Source organism: Pseudopipra pipra, chromosome 19 (genome assembly GCF_036250125.1).
Source record: "Pseudopipra pipra isolate bDixPip1 chromosome 19, bDixPip1.hap1, whole genome shotgun sequence".
Taxonomy (NCBI): domain Eukaryota; kingdom Metazoa; phylum Chordata; class Aves; order Passeriformes; family Pipridae; genus Pseudopipra; species Pseudopipra pipra.
Genome location: NC_087567.1, coordinates 11,794,498 through 11,810,017, shown reverse-complemented (window position 1 = coordinate 11,810,017; position 15,520 = coordinate 11,794,498). Strand labels below are relative to the sequence as shown.

General features: G+C 61.9%; 1 protein-coding gene across 5 annotated transcripts; it reads right to left on the bottom strand.

Moving 5' to 3' along the window:
- Positions 1–2,502: 2,502 nt before the first annotated feature.
- Positions 2,503–15,440, bottom strand: CEP131 (centrosomal protein 131). 5 transcript variants are annotated; one of them, XM_064676190.1, is made up of 27 exons: positions 15,049–15,440; positions 13,284–13,476; positions 12,500–12,585; positions 11,567–11,681; positions 11,334–11,452; positions 11,111–11,224; positions 10,844–11,011; positions 10,390–10,507; positions 9,474–9,590; positions 8,675–8,846; positions 8,454–8,554; positions 8,146–8,328; positions 7,608–7,802; positions 7,355–7,492; positions 7,063–7,188; positions 6,867–6,983; positions 5,902–5,931; positions 5,335–5,437; positions 4,863–5,064; positions 4,538–4,645; positions 4,320–4,437; positions 4,063–4,137; positions 3,834–3,976; positions 3,383–3,560; positions 3,143–3,285; positions 2,840–2,900; positions 2,503–2,766 (listed from the first exon to the last, which is right to left on the bottom strand). In XM_064676190.1, the coding sequence occupies exons 1-27, from the start codon at positions 15,180–15,182 to the stop codon at positions 2,698–2,700; spliced, it is 3,426 nt and encodes a 1,141-aa protein (XP_064532260.1). In that variant the 5' UTR covers positions 15,183–15,440; the 3' UTR covers positions 2,503–2,697. The 5 variants fall into 5 exon arrangements, with proteins under 5 accessions (XP_064532260.1, XP_064532261.1, XP_064532264.1 ...); XM_064676191.1 differs by having other exon boundaries at positions 7,608–7,799; XM_064676194.1 differs by lacking the exon at positions 15,049–15,440 and adding an exon at positions 14,904–15,034.
- Between the last annotated feature and the right edge of the window lie 80 nt (positions 15,441–15,520).

The following is a 15,520-nucleotide window of genomic DNA, read 5'->3' as shown; positions in this document are numbered from 1 at the left end:
GGGCTCTCTTAGGGCTGTGGTGCCATTGGCACTGGAGTGGCCACAGTCCTTTGGGAGTGGGTGGCCACGTGCCATGGGGGCAGATTGCAGGGCCAGCCCTGCCCCACGAGTGGCTGAGCCGGCACCGGCTGAGTCACATCCAGGTGGGATGCAGGGGGGTGGCTGTGCTGAGCACACACCAGGCACCCACCCCCCCAGCCACCCACCCCAGGGACCCACCTGCCCCAGCTGCCCCCAGCATTCTGAGCACACTGGCCAGTCCCAGTGTGGGTGAGAGGAGGGATGAGCTCAAGGCCTTCCCAGCGCCGGGAAGGGACAGCGGGGGCTTCGGAAAGCAGGAGGGGGTGAAATCACCTGGCTGTTGTGTTGGGGGTGACAGCCCTGGTACCCAGTGTCCCTCCTGCCCATGTCTGAGACAGGTTGGGATGGGATAGGGATGAAGACAGTGATGGGGATGAGGATGGGAGGGGGAGGAAGATGAGGATGAGGGTGGGATGGGATGGGGATGAGAATGAGGATCAGGGTGGAAGGGAGGTGAGGATGGGAGGGGGAAGAGGACATGGAGAGGAGTGGAATGGGGATGGCACTGTGATAAGGATGGGATAGGGATAAGGGGATGAGGATGGAGTGTGTGCCTACCCAGCTCTGCTGTGCCACCCTGCCCTCCTTGGGAAGGCCCAGGACCCTCAGCCAAGATGGGACCCTGAGCACAGCAGCCCCATGCCTGGGAACCCTCCTTGCCCAGGTGACAACCCCTGTAGCTCCATTTGACACATTCATGAGCAGCCTTGAGCCGTGTCAGGGTCATCCAGATGCACTGCCCGCCTGTGCCCCTGACATCCACCTCCCAGACCGGGCAGTGCCACTGCCATCGCCCTAATTAGCAGGAGAGATTACAGATCCTTCCCAAGGGAAGATTACCCTGCTCGGATCCTGCCACTTGCTCTGGCTTCCTGGCTGATTTGTCTGGGGCTGTAGCTAATCCCCTCCGGGGCAGACACCAGATTGAGCCGCGATCCCTGCGCAGCGGCTGCCAAAAGCCCCCTGTGCTCCTGACCTCCTTCCCAGCCCAGCGGCCACACGGCAGCCAACGGGCTCCCTCATCCCTCCTAACCCGGGGGACCCGGGGGGAGAGGGGCTCCTTAACTGGGGATCTTTGGCAGAGCCTGCAGTGGCCACGCAGTCACCGCCAGCCTGGCTGAGCACCCGCCGTGCCACGGGTGGGCAGGGACAGGGACACGGCTCGTGCCATGTGGCCAGTGGTCCCGCGGGACCCCCGAGGGGCGGGAGGTGGGCGCCGGCGCAGGCACAGGCAGCCATCCGGTGAAAATCCGCATCCCTGTTATGCAACGGCGCTGATTTATTCATGCCTGAACCGGGCACTGGCCTAGAAATTAGCCCGGGCGATGCCGGGGAGGGGCCGGGCCGGGGAGGTGCCGGAGCACACGGAACTCCAGGGCGGTGGCAGGAGCAGGGCCGGGCACACGGGACACCCTGGGGACTGTTCACCCACAGTGGCGAAGCCAGACAGGGCTCCAGGTCCTACACAGGGTCCACAGCCCCCTGGATGAGCAGGGAAGGGCCTGAGTCCCCTTCTCCCACACCAAATTTCCCAGAGCAGGAGCTGCCGGCACAGGCTCAGGATGGCCCATGTGGAGGCTGTGCAGGGTCAGAAGTGGAGCTCAGGAAACTCCTTGGAAAAGCAACAACAGCGGGAAGAAGCGCTGTGCCCAGCCTTTCCCGGGATGAGTGTTCCAGCCTGACCCAACAGGGAGAGGGGGACAGAGACTGGCATTGCCACGGCTCTGCTGAACAGGACCCAGGCACCCACTGCCACTCATGGCCCCAGACACCCATGTCAAGGGAGCAGGGATAAGGGGTTTCCATGGGCTGCCTTGGGATCACGCCACCCCCGGGGGCTGCAGCCAGGAGCCCACACCAGGACACAGTGCTGGGAAGTGGCCAAGCTCCTCTGCAGCTTCCTGTGGTGACAAAGGGTCCCCCTGTGGCTCCATGTGACCGAGGGGGCTCTGGCAGCACTGCTGTGGGGCAGGGGGAGGCCCCAGCCAAGCACAGGGACAGATGGGAAACATCCCAGGACTCCGCTGAGCAAACATCTGCCAGCCACCAGCTCCGAGCCCCGGCTCTGGGCAGGGACCAGGACCAGGACCAGGACCAGGCTATGGGTGAGTGGCTGCACATTCCCAGAGAGGAAACAGATGCCACCGGCCCAGCCCAGGCATTTCCCAGCCCTGTCAGGAGGTGCTGAGAGATTTGCAGGTAGCAGAGGCTGTGGGATCACATCCTGGCCCTGGCTCTGCCTTCCTGTGTCCTCCTGGATATTTCAGTTTAGAAGGGGAAGCAGGGTGCAGAGCAGGGAGCCAGGAACCCTTGGAGCAAGGGATGGTCTTGGGATGCAGGAGTGGGGTAGGGAGGGTGGGAGTGGGCACAGACCTTGCAGAAGAGCCAGCGCTGGCACTGACATGCAGTTACAGAACCAGCTGTAGAAACCAGCACAGATTTATTGTCAGAACAAAACTCCTGAACATCTAAAGGCCACCAAGTGTCCTGGCATGGCCACAGCACTAGGACTGGGCTGTGGAGAATGAGGGCTGAGCAAGGGGAGAGCCTGACCCCGACCCCAGCCCCAACAGCACCCCGGAGCACCCCGGCCCCGCTCCCTGCCCGGCAGGACAGTCACTCCGTGGCCAGCTGCCGCTGCTGCTCCAGGAGGGATTCCAGCAGGTTGGCTCTCTGCACGGCCGCCTGCAAGGGAGCACAAGGGGGAGCTCGTGGTGCCCGGCAGGGCCGGAGCCAGGGCCGGGGCCACCCCACTCACCTCGTACTGCTTCCGCAGGCTGCTCACGCTCTCCTCCTTCCTCTGCACCGCCGACTTCACCCTGCATGGACACAGGGATGAGGACCCCGGAGCCCAGCTCCAAACACCGGGCTGGGCCCTGCCCAAGGGGGCGATTTCAGCCCTGGGGAGCTCATCCCTCTCCCCCATCACAGGTCTCCAATGTGAGCCACGGCGGAGCCCTCAGGAGCTGACAGTGATCCTGGCCAGGGCTCCTGCCAGGGAGGAATGCAGATAGAGCTGCACTCCTGTGGCCCTGCTCCTGCACCACCCGGGCTCCCTTACCTCCTGTGAACCTCCTCCAGCTCCCGGTCCTTCTCCCGCACCAGCCTGTCCAGCTCCAGGCGCTGCCGGGCCCTCAGCTCCGCCATCTCCGCCTTCAGCTGCGTGTTCTCCTCCTCCATCCCCACCAGCTTGTCCACGAATTCCTGCAGGATCCCCTCGGTCAGGCTGCTGTGCTCCTGGGCCAGCTGGTCCTGCACCGGCATCCAGGCACAGGGCACCCTGGCTCTGCTCCTCACCCACCTTCCGGATCTCCTCCACCTCCTGCTCCTTGTGCTTCAGCAGGCCCTGCAGACGGATGCTCTCCCCTTCCAGCTCGGCCAGCCGCCCCTTCAGCTCGTTGCAGCGCTCCTGCAGCTTCCTCTCGGACCGCTCCAGCTCCTGCAGCTCCACCTCGTACTTGTCCCGGATCCTCTTGATCCTGTCGGGAGGAAGGACAGCCAGTCTGCATCATCCCAGCACTGCAGGGGTCATCCCAGCCCTATTAGTGCTGCAGGAGGGACTAGGGCACAGCAGCACATCTGCCCCATGGAGATTCAGGGCTGTTTCCTCAGGTAAGAGGCAAACTTCATCCCTGCAATCCACTCCTTTCTCTCCAGCTGCTCCAGAGCTCGCTGGAGAGATGTGCAGGGGGCAGGGAAAGGGGACCAGCCTGCTGAGGACCCGGCACCTCCCTCCTCCCTCTCCCCCTCACCTGTTCTCGGCTGCCCTCTCACACTCCTCCTTGGCCAAGGATGTGTCGGCCTCCAGACGCTGGATCACCAGCTCGATCTCTTTGTCCCTCTCCTTCCTCATCTCCTCCCGCAGCTCCCGCTCCCGGGAGAGCAGCCAGGCTTCCTGGGGATAGAGATGGAAAACGTGGCCTCAATCCCTCTCAGAGCCCACAGGTGGCACCTTTGGACAAGCACAGCTCTTGCCATTACCTCCTTCTTCATGTAGTTGGCCTCCCAGGCCTGCTTCTCCATCTCCAGCTGGTCCTTCAGCACCTTCAGTTCTGCCTGCAAGAAGACAGGAAAACAACAGCTCAGCCCTGGCAGCATCCCACACCAGCTGGGAGCAGCCCCTGGCACTGTGGCACAGGGCTCCATGGTACCAACACACACAGGGGATGAGGTTCAGTAGGATGGCGCCAGCACCCAAAACCAGCCACTCAGAGCCCAGAGGTGAGGGGAAAGCAGACCTGGTGCCGCCTCTCCTGCTCCTCCCTGTCCTTGGCGCTCTCCTCGCGCAGTGCCCGGCTGAGGGCCGAGCTGTTGGCCTCCAGCTGCCGCCGCAGCTCCTCCACCTCCGCACGCTGCCTGCACAGACACAGCTCCCAGCGTCCACACCAGCACTGCCATGGGAGCCTGACCCAGGGAGCCCATCCCCACGGCTCTGGGGGTGCCCCAGCCCGCTGACCTGGCCGCTTGCTGGCTCAGCCGCTCCTTCTCCTCGGCCACCTCGGCGTAGAGCCGGCGCCGCTGCTGCTCCAGCGCCTGCTCCTCCTGCTCCAGCTGCTGCTCACACCTGCGGGGCAGAGGCACCTCAGGGATGTGCCTTGGGGCCACCTCTCCGCCCTGCCCCATCCCACCCCCTCCATGATGCCGGAGGATGCTCCCGGCTCGGTGCCATCTCCCACCTTGGGCTGGTGGGAAGGGGCTGCTCCCCGTGGAGTTGCAAATATTGGGAACCCCCCAGCAGATCAGTGCCGGACACCGCCCCGGAGCTGTGCCCCCCGACCCACCGCTGCCGGACCCGCTCCCGCTCCCGCTGGCTCTGCTCCTCCTTCTGCCGCTCCAGCAGCCCCCGCAGCTCCTCCGCCTGCCGCCCGTAGCGCTGGGCCGCCCGCTCGTCCGACTGCAGCAGCTCGGCCTCGTGCAGCAGCTTCAGCTTCCGGATGTCCTCACGGTGCTTGGCCATGAGCTTCTGGATCTCCGGCTCCAGCCCTGGGACAGTGGGAAGGACGGTCACGGCTGAGCCCTGGGGCTGCCTGGATCCCAGCCCCGGGGGCTGCGGGCACATGGACTCGGCAAGGGGCTGGTGGGAAAGGGGGATGAGCATAGAGGGGTGTTCTTGCCCTCTGGCACCTGCTCCACCAAAACCAGGGAGCAGAGACTGCCCACACTGAGGAACTCTTCCCAAACTCTCCAGAACCAGCCAGACCTGACTCCAGCACCGTCCCAGCTCCAGCCACTGCCGAGGGAACCTGCCCGTACCTTTCACAGTGATTTCTTTGATCTTCTTGGTTTTCTCCTCAATCCACTTCTCCCGTCGGACTTTCTCGGTTGCACTCATCAGTTCCTTCAGTTTCTTAATCTCCTGTTTGGAAGCAAACGGGAAAAGTTCAGAGAGAAGCCGGGAGAGAAAACCCCCAGGAGCCTGGAAGCTGGGCTGTTGGGAAGGAAGCTGCAGGGAAGAGCAGAGGGCCAGGGCTGCACATGGACAGTCACACAGCCCCGGCCAGGTGCCTTCATCCAGCCCAGAGAACCGGCCACACACTCTCCCAGTGCGTTCCCCTGTCTCCAGTGGGATGGTGGGAAGAGTAAAACCCTTGGGAAAACGCTCACTGGCCAAGACATGAGAGCAGGAGATGGAGAGGAGAGGGGAGCTGGGGGCTGCCGAGGGTCTCTGCATGCAGGGCAGCCCATCTGTCACTGTGTGGTTGTGCTTTCCTCTCCAGCCTTCCCTCTCCCTGCCAGGGAAGGACCTCTGGCAAGGGCTGGAGCAGGTCAGGGCACGAGAGCAGAGGGCAAGGCACAGAACAGAGCAAAGACCACATTTACCTCACAAAAGGGGCCCAAAGTGCGCCAGACCTGGGGAGAAAGAAAGGAGGGGATGGAGAGAGAAGGGGAATTGTGGGGGAGAGGAGAGAGGCAAATCCACACTGCCGTGTCTGTGGGATCCACGGGCAGGGCAGAGGTGGGCAGGGGTCTGTGGGGGTGAGGGGAGGCACAGCCCAACGGGCAGGGCCAGGGACAGCCCTCTCTGGGTATGTTTGGGTGCTGGGCAGGGCAACAGCCCAGAGAAATCCACCCAGAGCTCTTACTGTTGCTCACACACCTCATGTTCCATTCTAGTCCTATTCCATTCAGCTCCAAGAGCATCCCTGCTCCTGCCAGGGTGGCTGGAAGGCACCCAGATCCAGAGGATACAAATTCCTCCATGACAATAGGTTTGTGCCAGTGCTGGTTTTAACCAAAAAGGGCTGGAGAATCCTTACACAGCCAAAGCACAACCCACTGGTCACCCCCAGTCTGGGAGAGCTCTGCCTACAGCAGGATCATGGAAATTACAGAATGGTTTGGGTTGGAAGGGACCTTAAAGTTCATCCAGTGCCACCCCCTGCCATGGGCAGAGACACCCTCTACTATCCCAGATTGCTCAGAGCTTCATCCAACCTGGTCTTGGACACTTCCAGGGATGGAAGTGCCCAGCTTCTCTGGGCAACCTGTGCCAGATGTGTGGAAGGGTCTCTCCAGGCAAAGCCTGGGAGTGAATGCTGTCCCTTGATCAGTGCCATGCTCCTGGCTCTGGGCAGCAGAGGACAGGAGCCTCCTGGGGAGCCAGGGCAAAGCTCTGTGGTGACAGGGACCTTCTGTGCACAGGAAAGGGCTCCTTGGAGTGACCAGGCCCCACCAAGGTGACAGAGACTGAATTGCTCTGGGCAGAGTCCCCGTTTGAGCCAAACCAACCAGCTCTCCCACAGCACCAGGACACACATGTCCCCCCACCTTCCCTGTCCCCTCACCAGCTCGTGCTGCTCCTGCATCTGGCTGATCTTCTGGCCGTACTTGTGGTCCACTTGTTTCAGCTCCACCACCACGGCCTCACACTTCTCACTCAGCACCTTCTTGTCATCGAGGAGCTGAGCAGGGCGAGGACAGGGCATCAGGCAGGTGCAGCCACCTCAGCCTCTGCCTTCAGAAGCTGGGCTGAGGCATTACCTGGTCGATGAAGGCCAGGTGCCTCTGGATAGCTGCCTCATACTGCTCCCTCTGCAGCCTGAGCTGGTGGCTGAGCTCCTGCTCGGTCTGTTTGACGTGTCGGTCCGTCAGTTCCCGCTGCTGAGTCTGTGGAGGGCAGGGAGGAAACAGCCACCAGACATTAGAGGGAGCAGTGACACCATTCCCAGCACATGTCAGTCCTGCTCAGAGCCCTGATCACGTGCTTCAAAGCCCCAGTCCCAAGAACCCCCCGTGAGGCTCCTGGCCCGGGCTGCCCAGCAGGCTGACGCACCAGGGCTGTCTGCAGCAGGCTGATGGCTCGCTTCTTCTCCTCCACTTCCAGCTTCAGCCTCATCATGGAGCTTGTCACCTCCGTGGCAACAGCTGACACCTGCTCCACGTGAGCCAGCTCCTCTTCCAAGAGGAAACTCTGCCACAGCAGAAAAAACATGATTAACAGGCAGTGGAACCACCTGGAATGAGGACAGGGAGATGGGGGATGACTCCCACCAGGGTCCCACCACCTCCCCAGCACAAGGACTCACCTCCCGCTGTGTGGCCGAGGCAGCTGACCTGGGCCTCTCCTGCTCCGACCTCTCCATCTCGTCCAGGAAGCTGATGATGCTTTGGAGTTTGGCCTCCGAGAGCAGGGCCCCGTCCTCGGGGACCCCCGGCGAGTGGTTCAGCTTCCCAAACTTCTCCAGGTTATCAGCAGTCAGGGAATTGGAGCTGGGCTCCTGCTGGGAATTCACCATGGTGAACGAGCACCCAGAGGAAAGCTCAGAGAAGGGGTGCTGGCTCTTCTCCATGGCTGGAGCCCAGTCCTCCCACTGGGCCTCAGTAACCAGCCTCAGCCTCGGCTAACCCTGCTCCCACCACAGCCCTTGCTGCTCCTTGTGGATTCCCAAGCCCTGACTGCACCAAACAAATCCCCCACCTCCAGACTCACTCCTTCACCTCCAAACTCCTCCATCAGCCCTTCTAAGCTCCCCCACCACCCTCCCCAGCGGTGACCCAGCTGTTTCTCACCAGGCAGCTGTTGCTGTCCAAGGCTGGACACACCACCCTCCTCCCACAGCTCACCCTGTCCGTCCAGGCGTGTCTGTCCTTCTTGAGGAGCTTGGGTGGGGGCAGCAGCTCCGGCTCCTCCTCCAGCAGCCGGAGCGTGTCCAGCAGCTCATTGAGTGTGACCTTGGATGGGGCCCTGCTGCCAGCAGTCACCGCTGTCTCCAGGTCCTCATTACCTGTCTCTCTGGAGCTCACATCCTATGGGAGAACACACACCTTGCAGTGAGAGTTTTCCAGGTCTTCCCAAAAGCCAGTGAAGGCTCCAAAGCCACCCTGGAAGAGCAGCTGGTGCCAGGAGCCCCAGGGGGCACAGCCAGACCCACCTGCAGCTTGTCCTCTGCCCCAGGGTCCTGCGAGGGCACGGAGCCGAGGGCTGCGAGGCCACTTCCTTCCAGATCCACAGCTGCCAGGTGGGAATTGGGCTCTGCAGGACCAGGCTGTTCTTAGGCACTCACCACAACCAGCCCCTGGGAAGCAGCTCCCTGGAGCAAACAGCTCCTTCCCCCCACTCCCAAAGCCTTGGGGACGTGCCAGAGGGACTCACCGGCGTTGTTGGCTTTGGTGAGGCTGCCGGCCGGGCTCACGTTCCTGGCCGAGGCAGGTTTGGCACCAGGCTTCTTCTTGGGTACCCTCCTGCTCTCCTTCACCAGCACCAGCTCTTCTTCTGCCAAGCACTTTGCCTCCAAGGCCTTTTGGGCCCTTTTCTGGTGCAGCTCCTGCAGGGACAGAGGAGCCATGGGTGTCCTGAAGATTTGGGAAGGCACAAGCATGTGTTTGCAAGGCTGTGGCAGCGTTTTGCCATCCTCCAGCTGCTCACTGTTGTGTCTCCCCCAACACCCCCCCTCGGTGGAACATGATTCCAATTAAGGCAAAGAGAATTTGGGGTTTAAAACATCTCCAGCTCTACTGCCAGCTCCCTGCAGCCTGTGCCAGCCCCATCTGCACCACCAGCTGCAAGAACAGGGTGACAATGACGTATTGCTTCCTGCCAAGGGGCATGGAGGGGAGCTTGGCTCCTGAGGAGGGTCCTGTTCCCAAGGCATGCAAGTCCTTGGCCACTCCAAGGAGGTTGAAGTCTCCCTGTCTCAACATGGTCACCATTTTCCTGAGAACTAGATGGAAACCAGCACTGCCTTCACAAGCTCGGGATGAGCTGCCAAGGCTTGGCAGGAGCGCAGCAGGAAACTGCTCTATGGCACCTCCGTCTCCGGAGGGAGCATTCCACTTCCAGGGCTGGCTCTGATCCTGCCTCATGCCAAGGCCCTGGAGATGCACAGAGGCCTCACCAGATGTTGCCAACAAACAGAGGCACACAGGCCACGACGGGCTCGCCCCGTGCCCACCTGGATGGCTGCGCGCCGGGCCAGGCGCGCCTTCTCCTCTCGGATCTTCCGCCGTTCCTCATCCTTCCTCTCCTGCAAATCCAGGATATTCCCCTCCTCCATCCGCTGCTGCCTTTCCTTCCAGAGAGGAGGGTCGAAAATCTCAGGGAGAGCTCTCCGCCACTCACCACTGAGAAGCAGGAGAGGGCACCCACCCCTGAGGTAACCCTATATCCAGGTTTTCCATCCTCCCAACCTGCTCTCTGCACAGGTGAGGAGCCCTCGGAACAGCTCTGCTTTGGAGCAGCTCATTTTCTTTAGATACTCAGTGCAATTATTATTATTATATCATCTGGGTCTGCAACCACCAAGGAGATGAGGCTTAAAAATAGACTCTCACACGCCAGAGCGACGGCGCTTTTCGTTATCGGGATAAATAATTGAACAAAGAAACATAAATAGCTGCAGTGCCGTGTCAGTCTAATGAGCCACCTCGTTAGGGATTCATTAGGATGAGCTGAGATGGGGCATTCCTGGTCCAGAGCATCGGAATTCAGGGAGATTGCTGCTGCTCCTGCCAGCACCTGCCTGATCCCACAGAGGGGGCTGGGGGAACAGAGCCATGTGGTGCTGAGCCCCAGGGCCTGAGTTCCTGCTGGAAGCAAAGCCAGGCTCTCCCTGGACACAGCCAGCACAGCCCTGTGGGGACAGGACCCTCCCCGGCTCTCTGGACCATGAGGGACTGGCTGGATGCAAAGCAAGACACCCCTTGACTCCCACAGCCCTGGTCAGGTCACTGAAGGGACCCAAATCCCCACTGACGTGACGAGTGGGACAGGAGTGTTAGAGGGGTCTGGGCTACAGGGCAGAGGACCCTTTTGGAAGCCACCAGAACATGACCAATCTCCCTTCTGGAAGCCACCAGGACAGGACCAACCTCCCTCTTGGTGGCCATCAGGCGCCCCAGAGCCGCTGCTGCCGTCCTGTGCCGCTGCGAGTGCCGGCGGTACCAGCGCTGGATGGTGACAGCAGCCAGGTTCACCTGCTGGATGAACCTGTGGGGACATGGAGGGAGGGTCAGCACGGCCCCAGGACCTCCTTGGGCAGCACCGACCCCTCTGGCCACAGCAGAGCAAAGCTGGCTCGTCCACAGCACCAGGACTTCTGTCCCCTCACCCCCCAAATCAACAAGGCCTTTGTTCCCAGACTGACTTCTGGGGTGGAAGGAACTGCGCCTTTGATGACACCCCAAAGCACAGAGCCAAGCCACAGGGAGGGTGAATCAGTTGCTAAGGGGGGCCCTCCCCCAGTCTGAAGCCCCACTGGACAGGAACGAGCTCTGCTGGAGCTCCTCACACCGCCTGGCACCGTCCTCCTGCCTCTCCCCTCACCTCTCAGCCTCCTCCTCGGTCACCTCCCTCCTCCTGGGAGCGCTGCTGCTGCTGCTGCTGCTGTTGTTGTTGCGGGTCACGATGTTGTTGCTGGAGAAATTCTTCTGAGACTTCGCGAAGCTGCCGCCGCCCTCCCCGTCCTCGTTCGAGGTCGCTTTCACAACGTTGCTGGGACAGAAGGTGAAGCTGCTCAGCCCCATCCTGTGCCACACGGACACAGGACCGTGGGGCCAGCCTGGCACTGAGCCAGGACCCCACCACACTCACTTGAGGGAACTGGGAGCCTGGTTGGAGCTCTTGGGCGTGGGGCCCTTCTCGGCCGTGGAGTAGTTGTTGTGCACCATGGTGGTGACGCAGTTGCCCATCGCGCCCTTGTTGCTCCTTGCGCGGAGAGAAGAGAACAGGAGTGTCAGCACCAGCACCCTCCCCTCTCCAGGTGCTTTCCCAGTGCAGTTCCTCCCACCCCCAGCCCCAGCAGCCCCTCTCCCACCTGTTGTTGGCGGTGAAGTTGGCAGCCAGCAGCACAGTGGCCTCCTTCCTCCTCATGCCCGGGGGTGGCTCCAGGCCGTGGGAGCCGGAGGGGCCTGGGAATGCCCGGGGCTGGTCATCCTGCCACGGAGTCAGCAGGAATAAGTGCCAGCAAGCACCAAACCCACCTCCTCAAACACCCCCAGGAGCACAGAGCCAACCCAGCCCACCCACCCCTGAGCCCACTGTCCTCACCAGGATGTTCCACGTGGTTTTCTTTTCCGGGGAAGTTTTGCTCAGGCTTGCCAGTTTCTTTCTTCCTCCTGCACCACTCTCAAAGAAGGCCAGGAAGTCTCCTGTCTGCTCCGAGCTTTAGCCAGACCCAGGGAAGGCACAGAGGAGAGAACAGGGGTTCTGGGATAACTCACAGCCACAGACTGACCGTGCAGGGCATTTGGATATACTCCAGTGTAACACAGGGGAGAAAAAGGGCTGGAGAATCTTTACACAGCCAAAAATATCTATGAACAACTCATTTTTACACAGAGCTTTGGGTTCCAGGGTGGTGTGTAGTGATAGGGATGAGCAGAGACCAACAGGAGAACAGAAAATCCCAATTCGGAGCGCACTGGGGAGAGAGGGAGAACTTTTGTCTCCTCACACAGCCCAGGCACAGCCTGGAGAATCCATGAGGGGCTGTTGGAATAGAGCAGCCCTGTCCCTTGGAATTAATGGAGTGGGTTTTGTGACAGCCACAGAAATACACTTCATTTCCCAAAACAGAAATCCTTCCCTGTGAGGGTGGGGAGGCCCTGGCACAGGTTGCCCAGAGAAGCTGTGGCTGCCCCATCCCTGGAAGTGTCCAAGGCCAGGTTGGATGGGGCTTGGAGCAACCTGGGATAGTGGGAGGTGACCATGCCCATGGCAGGGGGTGGGACTGGATGAGCTTTAAGGTCCCTTCCAACCCAAACCATTCCATGATTCTATGAAATCCTAAACAAAGGAGCTCCCTTCCAAAAAACCAACCAAATAAAGCCCAGACCTTGGTTTTCCAAGGCCAGGTTTTTACGCCTGATGTGCATGATGGAGCTCAATGCACGTTTTGGAATGGCTCTGGTTCCCCCACAGGCCCAGGGAGGTTGGACACACCCCAGGACAGACAGACACGAGTCCCTGGCTGGGCTGTACCTGTGTGCACTGTTCACCCGCTGGTTCACCTGGGTGGTGCTGTTGGACCTGCGCAGGTTGTTCATCGCCCGGGGTCCCGCATCCTCCTGCGGAGCACAGGGATCAATCCAGCAGCCATGCTCAGGAGGAGCACAGGCAGGCTCCCTGGCAGCCCAAAATAGGCAGTGGTGTTCCCCTCACCCCCCTCACACAGCCCGGACACGGAGTTCCTGCTCTCCCAGAGCTGCCAAGCTCTCCTTGAGGAGCGGGCAATGACACCTCGCTCCGGCGCTGCTGAGCCAGCAGGAACACGTTCCTTAGCACGAGCTCCCAGGAACGAGGGCATGGGAATGCTGCCAAGGGATTACTCAGCACGGAGCACAGACTCCTCACTGCTGGATCCCCACAGAGCCCAGCAAGTACCTGAGGCTCGTTCCCTTTGTGGAACCCCCACTCAGCGAGACCCCAGCATGGCAGGAACAGAGTGCTCAGTGAGGGGCAGGGTGGGCCTGAAATCCCAGTAGGAGACTGCAGGAAATCAGGAATTTCCAGCTGGAAACTGGTGCAGGGAGGCAAAGGGAAGGGAAAGCAGGGAAGCCTGAAGTTCCCTGGTTGCTTTTCTGCCCACCTGAAAGCCCCGGGCACAGACCCACGAGCAGCGATCTTGCAGGTGGTGCCGCGCCAGAGCCGGGCAGGCGGTGGGAGAACCACACCGAGAGGGATGTGGGTGTGCACGGAGACATCCCACATCCCAGGCACACCCTCCCTGCCCCTGGCACGGCGGGGATGAAGCACTGGGGCTCACCAGAGCATTCCTCTTGGGTTTGCCGTCGGCGGTGACGGACACGGAGCGTGCCACGAGCCTGGCGGGGGAGGCGCTGCCGGGGCGCCGGGACAGCGGCGCAGGGAGCCCCATCAGCACCAGGTCGGTGACGCCAGAGCCCTGCACGGAGGAGCAGCTGCGGGTGCTCTTCATGCTGCAGCACAACGGAGGGGCCCTGCAAGCACAGAGCAGAGAATGAAGGCACGGAGCATCCGGGGGCTCCAGCTCCCGCAAGCACCGGCACAGAGCTGGAACTGCTCCCACACGGGACAGGACACCTTCCCCCGTGTTTCCACTGCCAAACAACACCCAGCACAGGCCTGGAGAGGCTCCAGGTGAACTTCTCAGTGCCTTCGCCCCACGCTCCCACCGTCCCATGTCCGCCTGATCCGTTTATGGGACGGGATCCCAGCACAGGACCACGGGAGAGAAGAGCCCTGCTTCCCTTCCACCCTACACAGACTGTGGCTGCCAGGGGAGCACATGGGGAGGTTCAGCTCAACCTGCATCAGGCACAGACACTGAGGAACCACCTGCACAGCTCCCAGGGATCCTCCCTGCACCGAGTGCTCCCAATCCCTGCCAAGCAGCCCTTCAGAAGTGCCCGTGCCCTCCAGGGGGGCACAGGGAGGGCTGAGCCCCCTCCCAGCTAGAGGGGCAGCACATCTCCCCCTCTTCATCCTCCATCCCCAGTGCTGAGCCAGAAGCTGCCACTGTTCCAGGCAAACACCACATCACTTTATTTCTTTGTATTTATTACCCAAACTGCCCCCAAATCCTAAACTCCCTCCCTCTGCAGCCCTGGATTCCAACCCCCCCGGGCTCCACCACAGCCTTTGGCAACACCTCAGGCTCCACAACGCAGGGAAACAAACGGCTCTCATGGAAACCACCAGGCTCACAGCGGGAAAACAGGGCTCAGGCCCAGAGCCCAGGCCCAGCACACCCACCCAGAGCCCCCGGGACCCCCAGCCCAGAACCCCAAGCCCCTGAGGCCCAGACCCCCTAGGCCTGAAGGCCCAGGCCCCACACGGCCCCCCTCAGGACCCAGGTGCAAGCCCTGGTCCCTAAGTTTCCAAATCCCTGATCCCCTCAAGATCACGTTGGTCCCAAGCCCCGGCTTCTAAGCTCCCATAACCCTGAACCCCCCAGGATTCCCCCACTCCCAAGGCCCAGGACCCCCCAGGACCCCATCCTAGGTCACAAAGTTCGAGCCCAAGCCTCCAATAGGTCCAAACCCTCTGGGACCCTCGAGGCTCAGACCCCTCCCTGGGACCCCAGAACACCCAGCCCCAGACCCCCATGACCCACTCTTCCATATCCTCAGACCCCCAAGGCCCAGACCCCCCAGCTCCAAAGCCCCAGGCCCCCAAGGCTCAGACCCCTCCCAGGAGCCCCCAGGACACGCAGCCATGAAGCCCCAGATCACCAAGAGACCCCCAAATTCCACGTCCCCAAACCCCAAGCCCCCGCAAGCCCCAGACCCTTCCAGTACCCTCCAATTCCCAAACCCCAGACCCCAGCCCAGACCCGCACTCCTCCAAGCCCCCAAACCCCCAAGCCCCCCATCCCCACACGCCCACAGCGATGGGCTACACGCACCCACAAGCGAATGAGCCCCCCCAGGGCGGACGCGGAGGGTGAGACAGGGGGTCAGGGCCGGGGCGAACGCCTCACCCGAGGCCGTGTCCCTGTCCCGGCCCCCCACGGACCCTCCCGGCCGCCATTAACCCCCCCAGCCCCTCACCTACGGCCGAGTCCGGCCACGCCCACGGGGCGGGGCCCGCGGCCAGCGGCCAATGTGGAGGGAGTGCGGGAGCGAAGAGAGATGGGATTGGCTGAGGCGGGGAAGGGGGAGGGAGAATGGAGGGGGCGGGGCATGGGGACGGAGCCAATAAGTTGAGAGAAGGGCGGGGCTACGGGAGAAGGGGCGGGTCCTCGAGAGGGCGGGGTTTGATTCACGTGGGCGGGGGGACAGTGATGGGGTTATTGGGGGGAAAATGGGGCTTTTGGGCTATTGGGGGGCTGTGGGGCAGGAGGAGACCTGTGGGGCTACTGGGGGGCTGTGGGGCAAGGGGGACACTGGGGGCCATGGGGAGCTGTGGGGAAGGGGGGACTGTGGCCCTGGGGCAGGGGAGAGCCATGGGGCTGTTGGGGTTTGTGGGGTGATGGGGGCTGTGGGGCAAGGAGGGCCCTTGCGGAGGGGAGAGCCACGGGCA